This window comes from Schistocerca americana, chromosome 4 (genome assembly GCF_021461395.2).
Source record: "Schistocerca americana isolate TAMUIC-IGC-003095 chromosome 4, iqSchAmer2.1, whole genome shotgun sequence".
Classification (NCBI taxonomy): Eukaryota; Metazoa; Arthropoda; class Insecta; order Orthoptera; family Acrididae; genus Schistocerca; species Schistocerca americana.
The window spans coordinates 801,065,594-801,091,693 of record NC_060122.1 but is presented as its reverse complement, the minus strand read 5'-3'; the positions used below and the strand labels follow the sequence as shown (position 1 = coordinate 801,091,693).

General features: G+C 37.5%; 2 protein-coding genes across 3 annotated transcripts in view; one reads left to right on the top strand and one right to left on the bottom strand.

Moving 5' to 3' along the window:
* The window catches only part of LOC124612722 (ras-specific guanine nucleotide-releasing factor RalGPS2), a 363,977-nt gene extending 356,686 nt beyond the window's left edge, over positions 1-7,291 (bottom strand). Inside the window, exon 1 of the mRNA XM_047141084.1 lies at positions 7,223-7,291. The gene's annotated coding sequence lies outside the window, so the exon portion shown is untranslated. The remainder of the gene's footprint in view (positions 1-7,222) is intronic.
* Positions 7,292-7,503: 212 nt separating this feature from the next.
* Positions 7,504-25,779, top strand: LOC124612561 (prefoldin subunit 2-like). 2 transcript variants are annotated; one of them, XM_047140837.1, is made up of 2 exons: positions 7,504-7,731; positions 24,798-25,779. In XM_047140837.1, the coding sequence occupies exon 2, from the start codon at positions 24,806-24,808 to the stop codon at positions 25,295-25,297; it is 492 nt and encodes a 163-aa protein (XP_046996793.1). In that variant the 5' UTR covers positions 7,504-7,731; positions 24,798-24,805; the 3' UTR covers positions 25,298-25,779. The 2 variants fall into 2 exon arrangements, with proteins under 2 accessions (XP_046996793.1, XP_046996792.1); XM_047140836.1 differs by having other exon boundaries at positions 7,506-7,702.
* Positions 25,780-26,100: the final 321 nt, after the last annotated feature.

The window sequence follows — 26,100 nt, the reverse complement described above, 5'->3', positions numbered from 1 at the left end:
GCGCGAGTGTATACCCCTTCTTTCCCCCTAAGGTAAGTCTTTCTGCTCCCGGGATTGGAAGGACTCCTTACCCTCTCCCTTAAAACCCACATCCTTTCGTCTTTCCCTCTCCTTCCCTCTTTCCTGATGAGGCAACAGTTTGTTGCGAAAGCTTGAATTTCATGTGTATGTTTGTGTTCGTTTGTGTGTCTATCGACCTGCCAGCACTTTCGTTCAGTAAGTCACATCATCTGTGTTTTTAGATATATTTTTCCCATGTGGAATGTTTCCCTCTATTTTATATATATATATATGATTATAATAGAGGGAAACATTCCACGTAGGAAAAATATATCTAAAAACAAAGATGATGTGACTTACCAAATGAAAGTGCTGGCAGGTTGACAGACAGACACACAAACAAACACACACACACAAACAAACACAAACACAAACAAACACAAACATACACAAACACAAACATACACAAACACAAACATACACACAATCATGTTTGTGTTTGTTTGTGTGTCTGTCGACCTGCCAGCACTTTCATTTGATATATATTATAAAAACAACATTGTTGAATTTATCGAATTTTGAAAAACTGTATTTTTAAAATTTTCAAAAAAAATATGTGAAAGATACACTTTACATCTACATATTCTGAAACTTTCAACTTGTGATGAGCATGGGATCACTATCAAACGCAATTTTATGTTTACCATGATTCTCCAAAATCACAGTCAGATAGGTGACTTTCTATAATTTGCTTTACATGAAAATATTACAGTGTTGGATTATGTTACATGGTCCACAAATTGTACTTTTGAAATGAATAACTGCTTATTAAACTTTAGTGCTAACTATTTATTAATAGCTGTAAAACCACAGGAAAAAAGGAAGCTATCTCTCATTTTAAAGATTATATATAAAAGGATTATTCTGTGTTACTATCTGCAAACTAGTCAGTATTTTATCTCTGGTTAATACTGTCAGCAATTTTCACCTATTGTTGAAAGTGACCCACACATTCTTTTGTTGTTAGGCAGCTGTAGTAAAATTATGTGATTAACTCTGAAATGTGTTTTGAATCTAGCTTAAAGGTACTTTTGTACAAACCTCACAAGAGTCTGTAAGTTTATATGCCTACAACCAGTTAATGTTTGCATACTATTAACATAATGAAATATTTTTTTACAGGAAGTGAAAGAATAGAGAAGTAATATTGTGTAGTATTGAATATAGAAAGCTGGGGCATTCAACTTAACCACAAGAAACACTTAAGGCTTGTTTCACAATGGATGATAGCAAGAAAACCTTTCTTAACTTTAAATCAAAAAAGTGTGTGACAACTGCCGTAAAAAATTGCACGAGTAGAAATTTGTGATACGTCTAGCACAGAAAATGATGATGATGACCTACTGTATTCTGTGGTGAAACAAGAAAGTGACAGGGTTTTATGTGATAGTGACGTACAAGACATTGCAGCAAGTGGGGCCTTAGAAAGGTTGAATGCTTCTTTGCAGTCTGTTGGTGAATCGCCAATTAAGAAGAAACGACTGTGTGAAGCAAAATATCCTAAGAAAAAGAAGAAGAGGTACATGATCATGCAGAATCTGAGATGATCAGTCAGCTAAAAGATAAATTTCGTACATGTACATCTCAAAGTAAACAGATGGAAATTTTTACCATTTTATCTAAAAGCTGGAGTGTTAAGAAGCTTCAAGATGAATTTAACATAACAAATTAAATGGCTTGAAGAGTAAAAGATTTGGTGAAGCCCAAGGGAATTTTGTCTTCACCAAACCCAAAACCTGGCAAGACTCTTGATCAAACAACCGCTGATTTTGTTAGAAACTTTTATTGTTCTGATGAGATAAGCACGGCAATGCCTGGGAAAAAGATTTTGTGCTTGTGAGAGATAACGGAGAATAACTGCAGGTACAAAAACGGCTAGTTTTAAGTAATTTGAAAGAAATTTACGCGAACTTTAAAGACAACCATCTAGAGTTCCACATAGGATTTTCGAAGTTTGCAGACCTACGTCCCAAAAATTGTTTTAGCTGGAAGTAGTGGTACACAGTTTCGATCAAAACTTCAAACTCATGCTGATTGGATCTAACATTCCTCAGATGACAAAGGATGAAGATAATCCAATAAAAACTCACAAAGACTGCATTGCAAGAGTTGTATGTAGTCCGTCATTACCTGCTTGTCATTTTGGTGAATGTAAATTCTGCCCTGGCCCAGAAACATTTAAGACATATTTACAAGATTTGTTGAATACTAATGATATTGATAATATAACTTATCAGCAATGGGTTTCTGTTGATCACACATCTCTAGAAACAATCATAAAATCATCTAACAACTTTATTGATTTTTTTTTTTGATAAAATTGCTTACACGACATTCATTTGTTGCTAGTCAACAATCAACCTTCCAAAAGAGATTGAGAAATGAACTTACAGAAGGAGAGGTCTTAGTGATCTGTGACTTTTCTGAGAATTACTCCTTTGTCATCCTGGATGAAGTTCAAGGCTATCACTGGACAAACATACAAGCAACGATTCATCCCATTGTTGCTTGTAACAGGATGGGAACAAACTCGAGCACACAAGTCTTGTAATCCTATCAGAATGCCTAACACATGACACTGTTGCTGTGCATTTGTTCCAATCGTACTTGATGGATTTCCTGACTGTTAAATTCGGTAGAAAACCAAGAAAAATATATTATTTCTCTGATGGAGCAGCAGCTCATTATAAAAATAGGAAGAACTTTATCAACCTGTGCCATCATGAAGACGATTTCCAAACTGAAGCTGAATGGCATTTTTCAGCCACCTCGCATGGGAAGGGGGCTAGTGATGATGGAACTGTTAAATGACTTGCAGCTCGAGCAAGTCTGCAACAGCCACACAATGATCAAATAATGACACCAAAACAACTTTATATGTTTGCCAAGGATAACATAGAAGGAATGAACTCCAAGTATGCTACTAAAGAAGATCACAAAAATGGAGAAATGAAACTTATGAAGAGATTTGAGAAATGCTGCAAAATTGTAGGGACACAAAAACTTCACACTTTTATTCCTTTTAGCAAGGACAAAATAATAACAAACGTGTGTTCAAACTCTGATGATAGTAAAATTGAACTGGTGACAGCTTCTGACAGTGATAAAATACCGTTCAAAGACATAAAAGGATATGTTGTTTGTGATTATAATGGACACTGATGGTTAACCTATGTACTTGAAAAAAATCAGGACAAGGATGAAATCACATTTAGTTTCTTACATCCACATGGACCGTAACCATCTTTTACATTTCCGAATCATCCAGACATTCTTTCCATAAGCAGTAGGGAAGTAGTGGCAATTGTGAACCCTCAAACTGCTACAGGGCGAACATATAAGTTATCCAGCGCAGAAATTTTGATGTGCAACAGAATGATTAGTTCGAAGTATGAAGAAGTGCACTAATAGGATGCCTATTTGTAAATAATAGTACTCACTAACTGAATTTAGGTCTGATCTCAGGTATTCATCTTTCTGTGTTTTTTTTAAATTTATTTTTTTAAGTTTTCATTTTGTATTTATTAATTACAGAAGCATAAAACATATGTTCTTTTATCAATTATAAGTTTAATTTCCACATTTTACAACAACATACAGCTGGTGGGAAGTAGGCTTAATATCTAAAATACATTAGTTTTTACGAATTTTTAAAGCACCACACTTAACGTAAAATTGCTTATGATAGTGATCCCATGCTCATCCCAAGTTGAAAGTTTCAGAATATGTAGATGTAAAGTGTATCTTCCACATACATTTTTTTGAGAATTTTAAAAATAACAGTTTTTTAAAATTCGGTAAATTCAACAATATTGTTTTTTTAAACAATTTGTGTATATATATTAAACTAATGATGTTTGGTATCGTTAAAAGCTCTTTAAAAGAACTTTCCAATGAAGTAAATTTTATTGTTCTAGCTTAATTAGAACATAAGTTGTAAAGAAAACAACATTGTTCTGTGAGTAAAAAATTTGCCATCTTTTCAATTTTTGAAGGTCCATTACTTGGTAACTTTTTGTCAGAAAAATGTGAAAAAATTTTTGTCATGATTTATGAGTAATATACGTATACTTAGCTTCAAAAAAATCTGAGAGGGTCAGGTTGTAGCACTTGTTGATTTGACATGGAATTGCCCGTTGCTGTTGTGGTCTTCAGTCCTGAGACTAGTTTGATGCAGCTCTCCATGCTACTCTATCTTGTGCAAACCTCTTCATCTCCCAGTACCTACTGCAGCCTACATCCTTCTGAATCTGCTTAGTGTATTCATCTCTTGGTCTCCCTCTACGATTTTTCCATCCACGCTGCCCTCCAGTACTAAATTGGTGATCCCTTGATGCCTCAAAACATGTCCTACCAACCGATCCCTCCTTCTAGTCAAGTTGTGGCACAAACTCCTCTTCTTAGTTATGTGATCTACCCATCTAATTTTCAGCATTCTTCTGTAGCACCACATTTCGGAAGCTTTTATTCTCTTCTTGTCCAAGCTATTTAGCATCCATGTTTCACTTCCATACATGGCTACACTCCATACAAATACTTTCATAAATGACTTCCTCACTCTTAAATCTATACTCGACGTTAACAAATTCCACTTCTTCAGAAACGCTTTCCTTGCCATTGCCAGTCTACATTTTATATCCTCTCTACTTCGACCATCATCAGTTATTTTGCTCCCCAAATAACAAAACTCCTTTACAACTTTAAGTGTCTCATTTCCTAATCCAATTCCCGCAGCATCACCCGACTTAATTCAATTACATTCCATTATCCTCATTTTGCTTTTGTTGATGTTCATCTTATACCCTCCTTTCAAGACACTGTCCATTCTGTTCAACTGCTCTTCCAAGTCCTTTGCTGTCTCTGACAGAATTACAATCGCATCGGCGAACCTCAAAGTGTTTATTTCTTCTCCATTGATTTTAATACCTACTCCAAACTTTTCTTTCGTTTCCTTTACTGTGTGCTCAATATACAGATTGAATAGCATTGGGGAGAGGCTAAAACCCTGTCTCACACCCTTCCCAACCACTGCTTTCCTTTCATGTCCCTCAACTATTATAACTGCCATCTGCTTTCTGTACAAATTGTAAATAGCCTTTCGCTCCCTGTATTTTATCCCTGCCACCTTCAGAATTTGAAAGAGAGTATTCCAGTCAACATTGTCAAAAGCTTTCTCTAAGTCTACAAATGCTAGAAACATAGGTTTGCCTTTCCTTAACCTTTCTTCTAAGATAAGTCGTAGGGTCAGTATTGCCTCACATGTTCCAACATTTCTACGGAATCCAAACTGATCTTCCCTGAGGTCGGCTTCTACCAGTTTTACCATTCATCTGTAAAGAATTCGTGTTAGTATTATGCACCTGTGACTTATTAAACTGATAGTTCGGTAATTTTCACATCTGTCAACACCTGCTTTCTTTGGGATTGGAATTATTATATTCTTCTTGAAGTCTGAGGGAATTTCGCCTGTCTCGTACATCTTACTCATGAGATGGTAGAGTTTTGTCAGGACTGGCTCTCCCAAGGCTGTCAGTAGTTCTAATGGAATGTTGTCTACTCCCGGAGCCTTGTTTCGACTAAGGTCTTTCAGTGCTCTGTCAAACCGATCTATTAATAATAAATGGTGATCTAATAATGCTGGCTTATTTTAAAGGAACATAACATTAAAAATCAGTGGCAAAAAATGGAAAACTGAGCCCACTATATGTAATTTTAATCAAGTGCCTTACGCCAATCATGGCTCATTCAATTGTTACATGCTGTAGATTTATTTGTAGGAGAAATCTCAGATATTTATCTTGAGAAAATTTACTTGCTTTGTCATGTGAGTTTCCCTCTGGAAGAATACAGATGATTGGGCACCTACTATTAGCAGCTATGTCACATTTGATAGTGAGCCTGCCCCACTGAATTTACAAGAGAGTAACTGCTTCTCAGTAAATTAGCTCCAGGAAAAACAATTGAACTTCACAGTTGGTAATAGAAACAGGACTTACTGTCACTCACTGATTGGCCCCAGATTCTTGTGCTCATTAATCCCGTATTTTGTTTCTTTTATGGATTATTGGAGCAGTAATGGAATTACTGAACGAAAAAGATAATTATGTGTAAAAAGTCTTGTTCTGTTATGAGCAACATAATAATGAACAGTACGACACAAAACCTGAGGATCTGGTTACAGATCTCATTAAAATTGGCAATGCCATACCAAGAGCAGAGCGAGCAATGGAATAATATGACATGCATTCCCTAGACCTCCGTAATCAAGTTGTAGGTTTTTTTAAAATTTAAAATTGTATGCAGCTCAACTGCATTGGTGTAGTTGACGCAATCAGTATTTGTGGGTAACAGATAAAAGCATTCCATAGGCATCATCTAACTACAGCAGGAACGCAAGTGAATACAAGGCCTAAATTACATGGCACTTAAAAGAAGTCTATGCTAGCAGAAACTGGCAATAAATTACGCTCACATAGCATGGAAGGCGTTGATCTGAGGTGTCTACTGAAGCCAGGAAGTGTCTAAAATGCAATAAAGAAACCTTTGAAAAATGTGGAAAATTAAGTTGTCAGCTTAACACAAACATTAAAGTATGTTGCCATAAATGATGCAGATTCACTACCCATAGAAGAAAATCAGGGAGTTAATAAAGAACAGACTTCTTGTTAATCATCCCTGTATAATATACAGGATAGAGACAAAGGCTCCGCAAATGATGTAATACTTACTGTAGAATATGCAAAAGATTGTTTAGAATACCTCAGGGCACTTGAGGTAAAATATCCATTGAGGGCAAACTTCCTGTGTGGCGATTCTGTGTATATTGGCGGTAATCTCTAAACAAAAAATTAAATGTTAGAAATAGAATGCCAGATCTTGAGGACCGTGGATTCATTTCATCTAACGAAAAAGCACGCAATATCTCTTAATTTAGCGTCACCCTCTTCTGCACACTTCTAGGTTGTTAGACTACAAAATTAAAATTGTAGGCGGCATGATTCCGTACAAATTTTACATATACATCGGATTCTCACGAAATAATTTTGTAAAAGCAGCTTTTTTACGGAAATATGACAAATTCTAATAACTGTTTAAGTCTGTAAGTAAGAAGGAACTAAATATGTCACAAACTGGAACGTTATAGGCACTGAACATCACCAACCTTTCGTATTCTCCCGGTAATATCCAAACACGCCCAACTACAACAACATTCCACTAACTCAAATTTGACAAACCATCTGTCAGTTGTTTCGCATGTCTGTTATCGCTGATAAACACAGGTTGGTAAATAACATGAAGCAAATATTTGAATCTGAATTTTTGTTTTATCAAACTTTGAATGTTTATCAAAAACTTGACCGTGGTTTTTTTTTTAAATAACACGCAAAATTATAGCGTTAGTCGCAATAAAATCTTGCGACAGATATTTAAGCTAAGAGCATCAAACATATATCAAAATATCTGTGGACTGCGCAACTAAGCAAGCGTGTTTTCGTTGAATTTATGATCGTAGTGGTGTTTCTAGTTTGCTAGTTAATGAACATAATTTATTGATTATGGTTTTTGCTCGATAATTGTAATTTCGCACAGCACATTTGTAAGGAACTATTTGCTGAAACTGCTTCCGGTTTCTCAGATTTCAGTAAGTGACCTAGACTGAAAATTTTTGAGGTTAGGTGGTATAATCAAATTTTATTTTTTGTGATTACTTGATATATTTTGTATTTTTCTGTGTTTTACATTACAATGTGTGAGCTTAGGATACACCTTGAAGTAGATATACTTAGCGCTTGTTAGCCGGATGTTTCTTATTTACGGGAATAAAAAATATGCCGGCCGTAGTCAAAAATGTCACTGCAGGAAATGCAACTTGTTGCAGTTTTTACCGCATTGATTTGTTTTGAGAACAATACCTGATTTCACACACCCCCTCATCTACGATTTGAGAATAGGATGAGATCATTTCCAATCATTCTTGTTTTCTATTTGTTGGGTGACAGAACATCGTACTGTCTCTTAATTTGATTTTAAAGATTTTGGAAGAATTATATCTCATTGTGTGCCCGTTTAATGAGGAACATTGTTGTAATAATTGACGACATATAGGAAAATATGTCGTTTTGCGGTTTATCGGTGTATTGATGTTAAGCAGTTTGCCTTAACAAGAGGTGATGTAGCAGGGATACTGAGGATACAGTTTATAAATAAGAAAAAAGTACGTTCAGGTTCATAGTGAAATGAATTTTTGCAAGATTAACAGATTATGCTCGAAATTTGCTCCTCCGATGTAGAATGCTGCAATACATAAATAACGTTTTCATATTTTTTTAATGTTTCTCTCTCTACATGACTTATATTTATTTTTCTGCTTATATTTATTTACATACAAACGTACATCAACATATTGTAATTCTTAAATCCCTTTGTGTTGTAGAATCTGTCAAGCAGAAATGAGAGATGTTTGCATTTTTAATTTAATTTTGCCTGCTAACCACATTTAATTTACTGTAGACATATTCAGAGATTTGTTGCTGTAGTGATTTACACTTTCCTGTGCCAGAGTAAGATTTTTTCCTGCATAGGGAAGTCAGTTTTGTTACTGCTATATTTGTGTTTAAATTGAGTGTACTTATCAGTGACAAACTTCACATGTATTATGAGTCTGTTGTCAGTGAGCTACAAAGCTCAAATAATTGCCAAATTTTGATGGTGTGCACTAGATATTCTGCTTGTACTATATAGTTAGTGCAATGAATACTTTATGTATAATACAAAACACTGTTTTAGAATGTAGAATATTAACAGATGGTTGTTGGTTTGGCTCTCAGTCCGAATACTTGTTTGATGCATTTCTTCACTCGACATTAGTCTTATTGTGTGCAAGCCCCTTCATCTCTGCATAATGGCTGGGACCTGCAACTACTTGAACCTGCTCACTCTACCCGCCAGTATTGACATATCCAAAGTAAACTCACTTTGTGTCCTATTCATTGCCAAAATCAGGGGTCATAGGAGAACCAATGTCATAGGTTTTAACTGTGAAAAGCAGTCCATTGCTTTGTCATTTCTGAAGTTACTCATCTTTAAGAAAGTAAGTCTTCATTGCTCAAAAATGTGCTGTAAGGATAACACATGGTGCCCACACATGATCATTTTGTAGACATCTGTTTAAGGAGTTGGACATCCTGACTTCTGCAATTCAAAAGGAACAGTGATGTACATAATAATGATACCACAAGGGAAAAGGGTACTCGTTACTCCACATTAAAGTTGTCTTTAGTACAAGAAGGGGGTGCACAAAAAGGAGTATACAATGCTGCAACTAAAATTTTTTCATAACTTGCTCAGTGATATAAATGTCTGACAGACAGCAATGCAGAATTTAAAAGCAAACGGAAAAGTTTCTTCTTGACAACCCCTTCAATGTGTGCTATTGCGTAACATATGAAAGGTAGTTGGTAGGAATTACTAGCTCACATCTCTGTATTTAATAACAATAATAATAACAAAAATGTATAAACATTCAGCATATATAGTCATATTTACAAATTAATTTGTAATGCAGTTTCAGACATCTTGGACTTCCGCTATACGCCTAATTACTTTTTTCTTTGGTTCTGTATTTTATTATTATTGCTGTTATTATTATTATTATTATTATTATCATCATTATCACTACACATTTATGCCCCTACAACAGTATTTGACCTTGAGTGTTACATGATTATTCAATTTTTTTTTTGTTTACTACTTCATTTTGTCTTCCCAAAATCTGTTCATTCTCTGACTGTGTTTTTGTTTCCTTTGTTACATCCATATTGTTCTTCCTTTCTTTTACTTCAAGTATTGTGTTCATAATTTTGTTTCAGAACTTGTCTCTTTCATTTAGTATCATTTCCATATTGATTCCTGAATATTTTATGTGTTCTTCTATTTCTTGCAATCAATTTCTTTTATTGAACTGTTTGCTACAGCAGAAACCCTCATAGTGAATGTGCTGCTGTTCATTCTGTATAGTTTTGCATAGAATATCAGTCAGCAGTTTCTTATCATGTCGGTGTGTTTATGTAATTCTTTAATTGGTCCTTCATCCATATACCGCCCTTGTTTATTGCTCCTTAAATTTTTCTGAGGGTTTACATTCTAATTTTTTTTTTTTTTTTCCTGTCTGTGAAACCTGATGCTTCAGTTGTGGTCATTTCTGATGCATAGAGTGCTTCTGGTAGTACATCTGTATTGTAGTGCCCAATTTTGGTCTATTTTGATATGTTTCTTTTATTGTAGTAAGTCCATGTGTGTTTGTATGCTTCCTAAAGTTTTTCTGTTCTTATTGCCTTGTGTGAACTACCTATTTGCATATATTCTCTTCGATTCTTGAATTTTTCCACTCTATCAACCTTTCTGTATTTTGTGTGCGTGGATTGACCATTGTTCTTTCTACATCAGAGACTTCATGTAAGCATTTCTGTGCTTCTTGTCTCTTGTTGCTAAGCATGGCCAAGGCATCTGAAAATGCCAGGTATTTTATGATTATCTTGTTTGTACGTGTTCTTCCTAACTGAATCCCCTTTGCTGTTTCTTCCCATTGGTTGATAATTTTGTCCAAGACTGTTGAATAAAAGTGGTGAGACACCATATCATTCTCTTTATCTGTGTGTATCTCAAATGGTTCTGGGATTTCTCCCATAAATTTAATTTTGGATGTGGTGTCAGTTGCATGACCATTCCAGTTTTTGTGCCTATTCCACATTCTTCTGGCGTGTCAAGGAGAGTCTGCCTGTCTATGGAGTCATAGGGCTTCTTGAAGCCATGAAATGATGACGGCATAACTTGTCTGGCTGACCTTCAGGAGTGTTCACAGGTGCCAAATCTATTGAATAAATGATCTTCCTTTTCTGAAGCTTACTTGGTTTTTACCCATCTGTGTATAAGCTTGTATTTCTAGTCTGTTGGGTAATGCGTTGGAGGGAAAGGGAATTTTGCAAGTGACTGGTTTTTTTATATGGGGACAATGGGACGGCCAGGATGATTGGGTTTGTGAATTTTAGGAAGAAGGTAGAAGGTAGGGGTGCGGGGTGTCAGTGGGGTCAGGAGGTTGATGGGGTCAGGTGAAAGGTTTTGTAGGGGGCCTAAGGTTCTGAGGATTCCTTGAAGCTCTACCTGGACATCAGGAATGGGATTACCTTGGCAAACTTTGTAGCTGGTTACCAAGCCCCCACAGAACGTATCTCTGCCTACGTAGATCAACACCTTCAACCCATTACATGCAGTCTCCCATCCTTCATCAAAGACACCAATCACTTTCCCGAACGGCTGGAATCCTTACCCAATCTGTTACCCCTGCAAACCATCCTTGTAACCATTGATGCCACTTCCTTATACACAAATATTCTGCACGTCCAGGGCCTGGCTGCGATGGAGCACTCCCTTTCATGCCGATCACCTGCCACCTTACCTAAAACCTCTTTCCTCATTACCTTAGCCAGCTTCATCCTGACTCACAACTTCTTCACTTTCGAAGGCCAGACGTACCAACAATTAAAGGGAACAGCCATGGGTACCAGGATGGCCCCCTCATACGCCAACCTATTTATAGGTCGCTTAGAGGAAGCCTTCTTGGTTAGCCAGGCCTGCCAACCGAAAGTTTGGTACAGATTTATTGATGACATCTTCATGATCTGGACTCACAGTGAAGAAGAACTCCAGAATTTCCTCTCCAACCTCAACTCCTTTGGTTCCATCAGATTCACCTGGTCCTACTCCAAATCCCATGCCACTTTCCTTGACGTTGACCTCCATCTGTCCAATGGCCAGCTTCACACGTCCGTCCACATCAAACCCACCAACAAGCAACAGTACCTCCATTATGACAGCTGCCACCCATTCCACATCAAACAGTCCCTTCCCTACAGCCTAGGTCTTTGTGGCAAACAAATCTGCTCCAGTCCGGAATCCCTGAACCATTACACCAACAACCTGAAAACAGCTTTCGGATCCCGCAACTACCCTCCCAACCTGATACAGAAGCAAATTACCAGAGCCACTTCCTCATCCCCTCAAACCCAGAACCTCCCACAGAAGAACCCCAAAAGTGCCCCACTTGTGACAGGATAATTTCTGGGACTGGATCAGACTCTGAATGTGGGTCTCCAGCAGGGATACGACTTCCTCAAATCCTGTCCTGAAATGAGATCCATCCTTCATGAAATCCTCCCCACTCCACCAAGAGTGTCTTTCCGCCGTCCACCTAACCTTCCTAACCTCTTGGTTCATCCCTATGAAATCCCCAAACCACCATCCCTACCCTCTGGCTCCTACCCTTGTAACTGCCCCCGGTGTAAAACCTGTTCCATGCACCCTCCCACCACCACCTACTCCAGTCCTGTAACCCGGAAGGTGTACACGATCAAAGGCAGAACCACGTGTGAAAGCACCCACATGATTTACCAGCTGACGTGCCTACGCTGTGAAGCTTTCTATGTGGGAATGACCAGCAACAAACTGTCCATTCACATGAATGGACACTGGCAGACAGTGTTTGATAGTAGTGAGGATCACCCTGTGGCTAAACATGCCTTGGTGCACAGCCAGCACATCTTGGCACAGTGTTACACCGTCCGGGTTATCTGGATACTTCCCACTAACACCAACCTGTCAGAACTCCGGAGATGGGAACTTGTCCTTCAATATATCCTCTCTTCTCGTTACCCACCAGGCCTCAACTTCCGCTAATTTCAAGTTGCCGCCGCTCATACCTCACCTGTCATTCAACAACATCTTTGCCTCTGTACTTCCGCCTCGACTGACATCTCTGCCCAAACTCTTTTCTTTACGGATGTCTGCTTGTGTCTGTGTATGTGCGGATGGATATGCGTGTGTGTGCGAGTGTATACCTGTCCTTTTTCCCCCCTAGGTTAAGTCTTTCCACTCCCGGGATTGGAATGACTCCTTACCCTCTCCCTTAAAACCCACATCCTTTCGTCTTTCCCTCTCCTTCCCTCTTTCCTGACGAAGCAACCGTTGCTTGCGAAAGCTTGAATTTTGTGTGTATGTTTGTGTTTGTTTGTGCGTCTATTGACATGCCAGCGCTTTCGTTTGGTAAGTCACATCATCTTTATGTATATGATTGTATGTGGTTTTGAATCTGGTTTTGGTCTCGAGTTTGTGAAGTGTAGTTTCTTTTTTAAGGTTTCTCACAGTTATAGTGTCTGTTTCTAGAGATTAGTCTGGTTGTTATTTTGAAGCATCTGTTAGGAGGCCGATAACCCTCTGAACATTCTGTAGAAATTTCTCGGCTATTTCTCTTGAAGTCTTTCTCAATTTCATTTAATTTACTTTAGTCATATATCCTTTTTGTTTTTTTTATATATTTTGAGGACTGTTTCCAGACTTCTTGGAAATCCTGCTATGTTTCTGTTATTCTCTTACTGTTAAACTTCTTCCATGCGTGGATCTTCATTCAGTGGCATGGTTACAACTTGTGTTCTGCCATCTATTTCTCACACTACACCAATACCAGAACCATTAGTGACAAAACACTAACCAATCAGGGCCTTGCACAAGGAACCAGTCCAAAATTTAGTTGAAATGTATTACATGGACATACTGGACAACACAATAATGTTGCAATAGACCTTGAACATCATCAGTATGGTGGACATAGAAGCCTAGAAAATTGAGCAATGGATTATGTAACCAGTAACTCAAAAACATTACTAAAAGAATGCTAGCAAACTAATGTGACCTCTGAGAGAACAGAATTTTGGCAAAGTGCACTTACAGTGTCTGTAGCTGTTGTGTTGCATACCGATATTGGCAGCAGCTTGCATGTTGAACAGTGGTAACTGAATACAATGACTTCAATACACACACACATGCAACTCGCACACACAACTGCAGTCTCAGGCAACTGAAACAGACTGCCGTCGTGTGTGTGTGTGTGTGTGTGTGTGTGTGTGTGTGTTGTTGACAAAGCTCTTAATGGCTGAAAGTTATAATTGTGAGAATCTTTTTGTTGTTCCTATATCTCTGCTATATGGTGAGTGGCAACTTTCCTTCTCTAATATTGTTAGATTCCTTCCTGGATTTTCCGTTGTTTGATTTCATAATCTTCATCCGTAATTTCCTGTTGCTCGTAAACCAAATAAGCTAGTATCTTGTTTGTTATTATAGAAATTAACTGTGTCATCAGAATTTGTGGCAAAATATGAAGTAAGACGTACATGTAGGTTTTTGCAGTGGTGAATGTAAATGAAACTTCTTGGCAGATTAAAACTGTGTGCCAGATGGGACTTGAACTTGGGATGTTTGCCTTTCTGTGCAATTGCTCTACCAACCAATCACGACCTGTCCTCGCAGCTATACTTCTGCTAGTATCTCGTCTCCTCTCTTCCATATGTCACAGAAGTTTTCCCACATAGCCTACCTTGTGGGACTACCGCTCCTCGAAGGAGGTTATTATATTATGAATGTGGCTTAGCCACAGCCTGGGCATGTTTCCAAAATAAATTTTCTGGAGACTGAGAGGTTTGTGTCCATGAATCAGCATGGTTTTACAAAGCATTGCTTATGAGAAACTCAGCCTGCCCTTTTCTCATAATATACAGCCAACTATAATGAGGGGCAATAGGCAGATTCCATATTTAGAGATTTCCGGAAAGCATTTGTCATACTGTCCCATTGCAGGCTGTTAATGGTTCAAATGGCTCTGAGCACTATAGGATTTAAGGCTGTTAATGAAGGTACAAACATATGGAATAAGTTCACAGATACGTGAGCAGCTCAAAGATTTCTTAAGTAGTAGAACCCATTATTTTGTCCTCGACAGCGAGTGCTCATCAGAGAGAGACAAGGATACTGTCAAGAGTGCCCCAGCGAAGTGTGATAGGACTGCTGTTCTTCTCTATATACATAAATGATTTGGTGGACAGGGTGGGCAGCTGTCTGCAGTTGTTTGATGGTGATGCTGTGGTATACGGTAAGGTGTCAAGGCTGAGTGGGTGTAGCAAGATACAAGATGACTTCGACAAAATTTGTAGTTGGTTTGATGAACGGCAGCTAGTCTGAAATGTGGAAAAATATAAGTTAATGCATATGAGTAGAAAAAACAAACCTGTCATGTTTGGATACAGAATAAGTTGACAGTCACATTGTTTAAATATCTGGGCGTAATGTTGCTAAGTGATATGAAATGGAACGAGCATGTGAGAACTGTGGTAGGGAAGGTGAATGGTCGACTTTAGTTTATTGGGAGAGTTTTAGGAACTCACTGCTGCAGTTTCCAAAAGACTTGTTCTTTCTAATGAGAGTTCAGCATTGAAAGAGGAATTGGCCAAAAGATTCTATCTTGCTGCTATTCTGAGCAGCCCTTGACAAATTTATCAGAGCTCTAAACTGGGAATAAGGAGATATAATTTGTGTTAATGTTGCGTATCTATACCATCTTTCTTTTACTGATAGTGGTGTGTTTGCATCTAGTGCAAATAAACTTCACCGACTACTGTAATGGTTGAAGTTAGGTATCAGTATGTATTGTTTACACAAGCCGTCTTACGGTGTATGGTGGGGGTACCTCTGCTACTACTAAAATTTTCCTTTCTCTGTTCCATTCACAAATGATGTATCGGAAGAACAACTGTCCTTGTGTGTTGTAATTTTCTGATTATGGTCATTTCATGAGATATATGTGGGATGAAGTAATAGGTCGCCTGACTCTTCTTTGAATGTGTGCTCTCAGAATTTCAGTGGTAACCCTTTCCATAACACACAACACCATTGTTGTAGTTAATGCCATTGGAGTTTGTTGAACATCTCCATAGCACTCCCACTCTGATTAAACTATCCTGTGACAACACATCACTCTCTGTTGGACCTTGTCTATCTCTTAATATCTTTGTAGACAAATCTAAGGAAAAAAATCATATCACAAAACCAATAGCAAATAGGCTATCTGATCATGACATGCATATCTTATGTTAATTGTTGAAATTTGTCAGAATATAAAATCTATTAAATCTGAGTACAGGAGGCTAATAAATCAGTCAAAAACTGTGAATTTTAGGAGACGGCTCAAACTCATGAATTTTGGATGGATGGTTTAATACTTCTGATTCAAATGGAAATCGGAAAGCATTGATTAATAAAGTTACTTGCTCATTTGAAAATTGTTTCCCACTGAAGATAACTCAAATCAAATAGAAGTATAAAAATAAACCATGGATTGCACAAGGAATAAAGATATCATGGGACAAAAGGAGACTATATTTACTATCTAGGAACAGCTTTGATGTTAGTATTGTGATGCATTACAAAGAATACTGCAAAAATATTGAAACAAGTAATCCAGAAATGTAAGCAGGTCATTTCCATGTCAGTTCAACCAGGGGCTCCAGCTCATAGTCTGAGATTTGACTGAAATTCAGTACACTAATTCTACCATGTGTGGAACACTCGTGTACAAAGTATTAGTTTCCCCTGCCAATTAGTTCCAGAATTATGACTTGTGAAAGAAGGTGGCGTGACCCGGAAATTGCAACCCGCATCTGGCAATCTATCTTCAGACCCAACTTCAGGTCTTAATAACTTTGGAACTATTCCAAACAGTCCAGTGAAATTTTTACAACCCACTAACATCCATTTAGAGAATTTAGAGAACACACTCCATGAATCAAAACACCAACAACATATTTATGAGGGAAAATAAAATGTTCCAAAATGTGATTAAAAAATGTAATACGTTAAAAGGTACATATTGTAGACTAATAAATAAGGAAAATTGGTATACAATGCTTTTTGTAAACAATGTTGTATTTTTTAACATAAATTTACCAACACATTTGAAATGGAAATTTTGTTTATGTGTATTCCCTGTTTTGACTTGTGGTTGTGAGACATAGGTTTTAAATGCCAAAACCAGAGGGTGTCAGTCAGAGGACTTGGGGCATGTGAAGGCATACTAGAAGAGACTGGAACACAAACAAATTGAAAGTAAATAGCATTGTGGGAGTTGTCACTGTAATGAAGATGAAATGGAGTGTAATGAAATATATAACCAGGCAAGTGGATTGTTGACAGACCAAGTAAGTTATTTGCTGGATGACAGTATATAAGAAAAGCCAGAGACAATGACCTTGTTTACTCTAGTGAGCCTATATCCAGAAGTCAATCTTTGATGATGTGCAGGGTTTCTGTTAAGACAACACTTATTTTTCCATTATGTTGAAGTTAAAAAAGGTGGTTTTCATTTTGAATGTAGAAAATGTTATTACCATTGTAAATTAAACTCATCATAAGTATCTGAGTTGTTGTCTCAGTGATGTAAACATTCTGGTAAATAATTGACAGTTTTTTCTCAGGTGATGTACTTAAAACATCATGGATTCTGTCAGTAAGATCACTGTGTGTGTGTGTGTGTGTGTGTGTGTGTGTGTGTGTGTGTGTGTGTGTGTTGACAAGTCTGCCCAATCCCATTAAAACATTGTTGAAGGACGTTCTGTCATTTCATAGTGGTCCATCCACTGTTCTTGGAAATGCACTAACCAGTGTCAGCTGTCAATACCAGAGTGCAGAGGTGCGCTATATTGCATTCATAAGAGGTCTTTAACATTAACCTTTACAATAATGCTAAGTAAAAATAGTCACACCTTTAATGTTGAAACTACGTCTATATCTGTACTCTCCAAACCCCTTGAAGTGCAATTCAGAGGATACGTCCCACTGTAACAGTTATTAGAGCTTTTTCTATTCAATTCATGTATGGAGCAGGGGAAAAACAATACATAGTTTAAATGCCTCTTTGTGTACTGTAATTAATCTAATATTATCCTCACAGTCTCAATGGGAGTAATATGTAGGGGTTCTGGTATACTCATAGACTCATCATTTAAAGCTTGTGCTTGAAACTTTGTCATTAGACTTTCTCAGGACAGTTTCTGTCTATCTTAAAGAGTCTGTCAGTTCAGTTCTTCCAACATCTCTGTGACACTCTCCCATGGGCCAGGCGAACTGTAACCATTTGTGCTGCCCTTCTCTGTATATGTTCAATATCTCCTAATAGTCTTACTTGGTACAGGTTCCACACACTTGCACAAGTGATTTGTGAGCAATCTCCTTTGTAGCCTGATTGCACTTCCCTAGAATTGTACCAGTAAACTGAAATCTGCTACCTGCTTGACCCACAACTGAGCCTCTGTGATTGTTCCACTTCGTGTACTTACTAAGTGTTACACCAAAGTATTTCTATGAGGTTACAAATTCCAACTGTGACTCACTAGTAATGTATTAATAGGATACTACGGATGCTACATGTTTTTGTTTTGTGAAGTGCACAGTTTTACATTTTTGAACATTTAAAGCTATTTGCCAGTCATTGCACCACTTTAAAATTTTATCAAGGTCAGACTGAATATTTGTGCAATTTTGTCCAGACTGTACTTCATTTAGATAACTGCGTGATCTGCAAGAAGTCTGAGATTACTATTAATGCTGTCTGCAAGCTCATTAATATATAAAATGAACAGCAAGAAACCCAACACACTTCCCTGGGGTACACCTGAAGTTACTTCAATGTCTGCCGATGACTCTCCATCCAAGATAACGTGCCGCATCCTCCCTACCAAGAAATTGTGAATCCAGTCACACATTTCATCTGTTGCCCATTCTGATGGTACCTTTGATAATAAATGTAGATGTGGTATTGTGTCAAATGCTTTACACAGATTGAGAAATACTGCATCTACCTGACTGCTTTGATCTGTGGCTTTCAGAATGTCAGATGAGAAAAGTGTTAGTCAGGTTTCACATGATCTATGTTGTTGAATTTCATGCTGGTTGGCATGTAGGAGTTCATTCTGTTCAAGATACCTCATTATGTTTGAACTTCGAATATGGTCTAAGATTCTACAACAAACAAATGGGGAGGATTTTGGTCAGTAGTTCTGTGGATCGCTTCTGCTACCTGTCTTGTAGACAGTGTGACCTGTGTTTTTCCCAGCTATTAGGCACAAATTTTTGTTCCGTGGATCTACAATAGATTATAGTCAGAAGAATGGCTAACTCAGCTCTGAATGGGTGTAGAATCTGATAGGGATTCCATCAGGCCCAGATGCTTTGTTCGGTTTTAATGATTTCAGCTGTTTCTCAATGCCACTAACACTAACATCTGTTTCACTCATCTTTTTAGTGCTATGAGAACAAAATTGGGACAGCACTCCTGGATTTTCCTTTATGAAGAAACATTTGAAAACAGAGTTAAGGATTTCTGTTTTTGTCTTGTTACTCTCAATTTCAGTTCCTGTCCCATCCTTGGGCGACTGGACACTAACTGTGGTGCCACTAACAGCCATTACTTATGAACAGAATTTAATTTCTTTGTGTCTTGTGAAAAATCACTTGACAGTATTCTGCTACGGTAGTAATTGAAGGCTTCACCCATTGTTCTCTTGGCCCCCAAAAGTATTTCATTCAGCATCTCTCTATTACAGCCCTATGCTGTGCTTTATACCTTTTATGCAGTCATCTGTTTCTTTAGACGTTTCATTACAGTGGCTGTATACCATGGAGGATATGTCCCATTATGAACTGTTCTACTGGGTACATATCTATTCAATGTATTGTCAACTTCTCTTTTGAACTTTGGCCGTTGTTCCTCTACTTGCTCCTGCCATTACTAAAAGTTTCCAGTTCCTCATTGAGATATGACACTACAGTTTCTGTGACTAGTTTGCTGAACTTATAAATCTTTCTGCTTGTTTTAGTTGTCTTTTGTGATTTAGTATTCATTGTTACCATGACAGCCTCACGGTCACTGATATCAGTTTTGATGTGGACTTCTTCAAAGAAGCCAGGTCTGTTTGTTGGCATCAGATCTAGATATTTCCATCATGAATGGTGTTCTGAACTGTCTGTTCTAGGTAGTTTTCAGAGAAGGCTTTTAGAATCATTTCACAGGGTGTTGGTTCACCCCCCCTAACAAAATTGTAATTTTCCTCATTGATTGCTGGATAATTAAAGTTTCATCTGGTGATTATGAGTATGATTAGGGAATTTACATACCAGTGATGTGAGGTTTTCTCTGAAGTTTTCAGTTACATCAGGAGGAGAATATGGTGGTCAATACAAGGACCCTGCTATAATTTTATGCCTGCCCTTGATACCGAGTCTTGCTCGAATAGTGTCGCTTGCAGCTTCAGTTTCTCTCTCGAGGGATTTTCGTTTCTTGGCTGTTGTGACAAATACATCATCTTCATTTCCCATTAATTTGTCCTTTTAATATACACATAAGTTTCCTTAAAAATCTCACTGCTATCTATTTCAGATTTCAGCCAGTTTCCTGTGCCTAGTATTATGTGAGCTTCCCTGATTTTCAAGAGCACTTCAAACTCTATCACTTTGTTCCGAATGATTCAGCAGTTTACTACTACAATTTTGATACTCTTGCTCATGGGGAGCATTCTTTTGGACCTTAACTTATGCTTACACTGACACTTAAACTTTAGGGTCTCCTATATTTGTTGTTATCTGGACTGGATGGTCAATCACCTAACCTAGAAAGCCATTGTGTGCACATCTAACTGTTTTAGAGGCAACCTACAGCTCTCAACCCTATGGCTCGACTCCAGTCAGTCTGTGAAATATTGTTGGTCTCTGATTCACTCCTTCCACTCGACTCACAACCAGGGGGCCGTGATAAATTCCGGGAATGATCCAAGTATGAGCTTAGAGCCCGGACAACAGGCATTGTTTGTTCCAACACGCATGACAATATACAGTTAGCTGCACCCAGTTTCCTCAATTGTGCCAGAATAGGCTTTTCAGTATGTTGAATGAGACGCTAAGGCATACACACTAATTGCACCTGGTATTCCTCTTGTCTCTTGTTACCATTTCCCTAATGGGAATCATTATGCACTGTACTTTTGAACTCCCAATGATTAAGAGATCTGTGCCCTTTTGCATCTGCTTCCTCTTGACACAGGACAAACCAGGTTTCCGCCGAACAGGTGAAGTGAATCCAACTGGCTGAGTTTCAGTTTCACTGAAAGACAGCACCTCGAACCTGTTGTTTTGGGGGATTGTAACAACACACTGATTCCTCCGTGGTCCCTGTCTTCCCTATAGAGGATGCTTGGATGTGTTCCGTTGGAAAATAAAGACGTAGCAAATTTATTGGTGTCGTACCATATGACTCTGTAATTTTCAGCGTAGTGAATGATTTCAATAGAGCTGCCAAAACCAGCACGAGCCTAGTAATTAATAATAATTTTTGTTAGTAAAAAAATTCACATGACTCATTCTTTCAACAAATCATAAGATGTTTTGAAACAGACCACAATTATGATAGTTCTACCATAAATTATCTCCAAAATTCAAGGGTGGTCATAATGCTCAAAAAGAAGCCTACCAATGTCATCTTAATCAGGATGAGGTCAGTCAAGAATAGCAATCTCATACTGCTCTATAAACCACCCATGCATTATTACCAACTTGTGCTAGTAGAAATATGTAACCCACCTCCCTCTCTCTATTCACAGGATGTAGCTGTTACACTAATTGGTTAAAAAAATTACTCGTTGTATAAGTAAACTGAACAGCATCAAGCCAACCACAGATTCTCTGAAGCATTCAAGTCAAGGGGAGAAAATCCAGCATTTTACCACTGAGGCACCTGAACACTGCAAGATAACTTTTAAACATTTATTTTAGGTCATTATTCTTCTGTCTAGTTGTGGCCTGCCACAATTCCTTATGTTGTGCCAACCTTTTCATCTCGGAGCAGCAGCTAAACTCTAAATCATCGGTTATTTGTTATGTATATTCTAATCTCTGGCTTTCTCTACAATTTTTGCCCTCTGTTGCTTCTTCTGGTACCTTGGAAGATATTCCCAAAGATCTTAATGATATGTAATCTCTTCTTCTAGTTTATTTTCCATATATACCTTTACTTGCTGATATTGTGGTAAATCTTATATGTTTTACCTCACTAGGTCTTCTAATTTTTAGCATGCTTCTGTAACATACATGTGAAACACTTTGATTGTATCTTTTCCCTCATTTTATTATTCATTTCCAGTTCTGTGCCTTAGAAATACATTTTCAGAAATTTCTTTGTCAGCTTCATCCTGAATTTTATGCTAGTAGACTTCTTCTGATGTGGAATGCTCTCTTTGACTGTGCAAGTCTGCTACTTGTATCCACCTTGCTTTGTCCACAGCAGAATTTCTTCACTTCATGTACTACACGGCTCCCAAATTTGTTGCAGAGTTTGGTAATTATATCATTTCTGATGCTGCAGGATAATTTCATTTGCCTTGGATTTACTTTAAATCCATTTTCTGTGCCCAGTGAACTGTTATTCCCATTCGCAGATTCTTTTATTTTTACTCACTTTCACTGAGAACAGCAACGTCAGCAACAAATATTATCATTGATATCATTTCAGCCTGATTTTTAATTCCACTTTTGAACATATCTTTTATTTCCTTCATTGTTTCTTTGACATATTTATTGAACAGTAGAGGAGAAAAACTCTTAACTCTCTGTCTTACGCCCTTTTTAATCTGATCACTGCTGTGTTCTTATGTTCTCTCTTGGTTCTTCTAAATATTTTGTGCTATTCTTGTTGTTCCATAGCAGTACCTGTTTTTTGAGGATTTCAGACATCTTGTTTCACTTCACATTCTCTAACACTTTCTCTAGAAAGGCTATGAAAGCATTTTGATTTTTCACAATTCATGTTTCTATTATTGTGTGTAATGTCAGAATAGCCTTTGCGCAGCTCTTATATTTTCTAAACCTAAATTCATTGTCATTTAACAGATAATCAGTTTTCTTTTCCATTCTTCTTTACATCATTATAGTCAGTAATTTGGATGCATAAGCTTCCAGACTGGTTGTCTTTGCTATCTCCGGGAATACTTGGTTGATATTCTTCTGAAAGTCGTGTGCATTTTCCCAGCATTGTAGATTCTATACACTATCTTCAGTAATTGCTCATTTGGCACTTCCCACAGTAATTTCAGAAATCAGTAGGAATGTTACCTGCCCCCTTCTGCCATGTTTCATCCGAAAGCTTCCAAAGCTGTGTCAAATTCTGACTAATATTGGGTGGCCTATATGATCTCTCATGTTTTCTCAGTGCCCTTGGTTAATGTTGTGGTCTGGGGTGTACTGTTGAATTGTTGTTTCCCTTTTTGCAAAATATTTCTATGACTGAACTAATCATCATCTTCAGGTGCTGCGAGTTGTTCTGTTATGTGTACTCAGTGCCTGGAATCCAGTCATACTGTGAAATATTGTTGATCTCTCACCACTACTTGTTGCAAGTTGTGTATTTGACTCCTGGTGCCCTCTACGCTCTTTGATGTTCTTTTTAGTTTTTCAGAGCCTACACTGATATTCCATGCAATGCACATTCTCTCAACATTTCCCAGTTTTGGTTGAGAGATCTTAATAAACCAAGTGCCTGTCTAGTTGGAGTCCAGGCAGTGAGTGCACATAACAGCACAACTTACACCAACTGAAGGAGATTACTGGGTCGGAAACAACTTGGTTGTACACCCAGAAATACACCATGAATCCCCTATGTCCTCCAATTCAACACACTTTCCATCTTCTATTACATTATCAGACAGTTCCTCCACTGTTTGAAGGCATTCAATGTATGTTTGCCATTTATGCACTCTCTTCTCTCAATTTAACATTGGAATTTCTTTTGCACTCAAAATGTTGTCGCCTTTACTTTTAATTCCCTAAGAGTCATTTTAATTTTTCCAGCAATCATTTCACTTAGTTTCCTTGCCCTTCCTACTGATTTCATTCCTAAGTGACTTATATTTGAATCCATTATTTGTAGTTACTCATTGGTAACAAAATAAATAAAAATGAAAAATTAAATTTTGAAATAGTGTCTTGTTGCGAAACAGAGATACAGCAGGTACCAAAAATGAAGTAATTTACACTCGCAAAACACACACACGAAATGAATAAACCACAAAATGAACTCTCATGCCACCTGATGTTTATTGTATGTACAGTGGAGCATCTTGACTGATTTGAAAATTGAATAAACCATCCCTGTTTCTCCAAAGAATCACAAGATAAACACTCCTTTGTGAACTTGTATCATTCATGCATGGCCTCACAGTACCATAACCAGTGCATTATTTTGAAACAGTGTTCATTCTATGATTTGTTACATTTTGTGGAAAATGCAAATCAGTTTGTAGTTCAAACTTGCTAGTTGTGGAAGGCACAGCTTCTTCTGTCTTTCAACAGGTGTTAAAATGTGATTAGCGTCTTGGCTACAGCACTGTGCTATATCTATTAACAACAAAAATTGTGCATGGTCATTGTTCTGATGTTGGATGCTGCTTCCAGGTGTCAACAACTGGTTGATGCCAATATTGTATTCTGGGAAAAGGAGAAAAGGGGATTAAAAATACATAAATGAATGGAGTGTAAGGCCTGTTGCTGTGGAGAATTCGCTCTATGTTTATGTACAGATAATATGACCAACAATGGAAAATTGTTGGTTTATCAAAGTGATTCTGTGAAGAGTTGAAAACGGGGGAGGGGGGGGGGGGGGGGGTTAATGGAAAAATCCTATGGATACTACAGAAAATCATGTGCTCTGTTTTTTTTTTTTTTTTTTTTTTTTTCAAACATTAACTTCACTACTTTTAAAATTTCATAACTTTGATCAATTTCAAGTTACTCTCAACACATTCTTTTAATTTCAGTTAATAGTATGGCGACTACCAGTGATAATGCTCCAAAGAATAAAGGGAAACCATCCCTAACACAAGATGAAGTGATACAGAAGTTCCAGACATTAAGAAATGAACAACGTCAACTTGCTTTGAAGCTATCTGAGCTGGAGCAGGATCTGCATGAACACAATCTAGTCTTGGAAACTCTGAAAACTGCAGACCCAGCTCGACGTTGCTATCGACTAGTGAGTGGAGTCCTTTGTGAGATGACCGTAGCTGATGTCTGTCCTGTTGTACGCAACAACAGTGAACAGCTGACACGTTTGATAGCAACACTTAAGGAACAACTGGTCTCTAAAGGACGTGAACTGGTTGAGCACAAAGAACGCTACAACATCCGTATACGTGGAGCACCTGATGACCGTCCACCTCCTGGTTCAGAAGAAGAAAAACAAGGCACAGGAGCTGTGGGCAAAGAACCTTCTAGTGTTCTGGTTGGAGGTAGCAGTGATGCGGCCATTGTTAATTGAACATGTTAATATCTGTGAAATAAATGGTTAATTGTGAACTCATTAATTAAAAATTCCTATAGCTAAGTGGAAAACATTTAGTGAAATGGGCAGTGTATCATTCTCCAGAATAATCTAAAACCAATATTTTCTGCACTACTATGTTTAATTTTTAACTTGCTTTTTATACGCTAATGGAGAAAAGAGTGCCGAACACTTGTGCTTGTAACATACTCATAAGGTGGCATTATGTTACATATGACATATTTGTTCCATATTTTGTTAACATGTAACATTCGGAATTTAGGTTTTCTTATATCTTTCAGAGCAAAACTATATATTTGATCATATTTGAAATCTACCTCACAAAAGAAATAATCCAGACATAACAATTTTGTTTTCTGTCCTGATTGTCAGATTTCTCATTTTTGAGCGTTCACTTATAAATTATAAATACTCATGATGTAATGCTTGAAGATAAATTTGCCAACTTTTTTTGATAATTCCTGACTCCTACCATCATTAACCCGTATCTGATTCATCACAAGTTATATATGTATTAAGTTTTCATAATGTAACACTGGTTAAGTATACAATGATGTTTTAAAGTGTGTTAAATGTGTAACCATTCATCACAGTTTTATTTATTTGTGTATTTTTGTTTCAAGTTGACCTAAATACAAAACCAGACATACCAAACATAAATGCTTAAGGACTGAGTTACGCAAACTGGTGTTAACTCTCTAGCTGACATGAAGAATGTTTGAAAAGTCATAAAGTTTTACTATGGAAAATATCTTCCTTGCTGAAATTTATCTGCTTCT

Coding starts and splice junctions, on each gene's coding strand:
- LOC124612561 (XM_047140837.1), top strand. CDS start 24,806: ATGGCGACTACCAGTGATAATGCTCCAAAGAATAAAGGGAAACCATCC.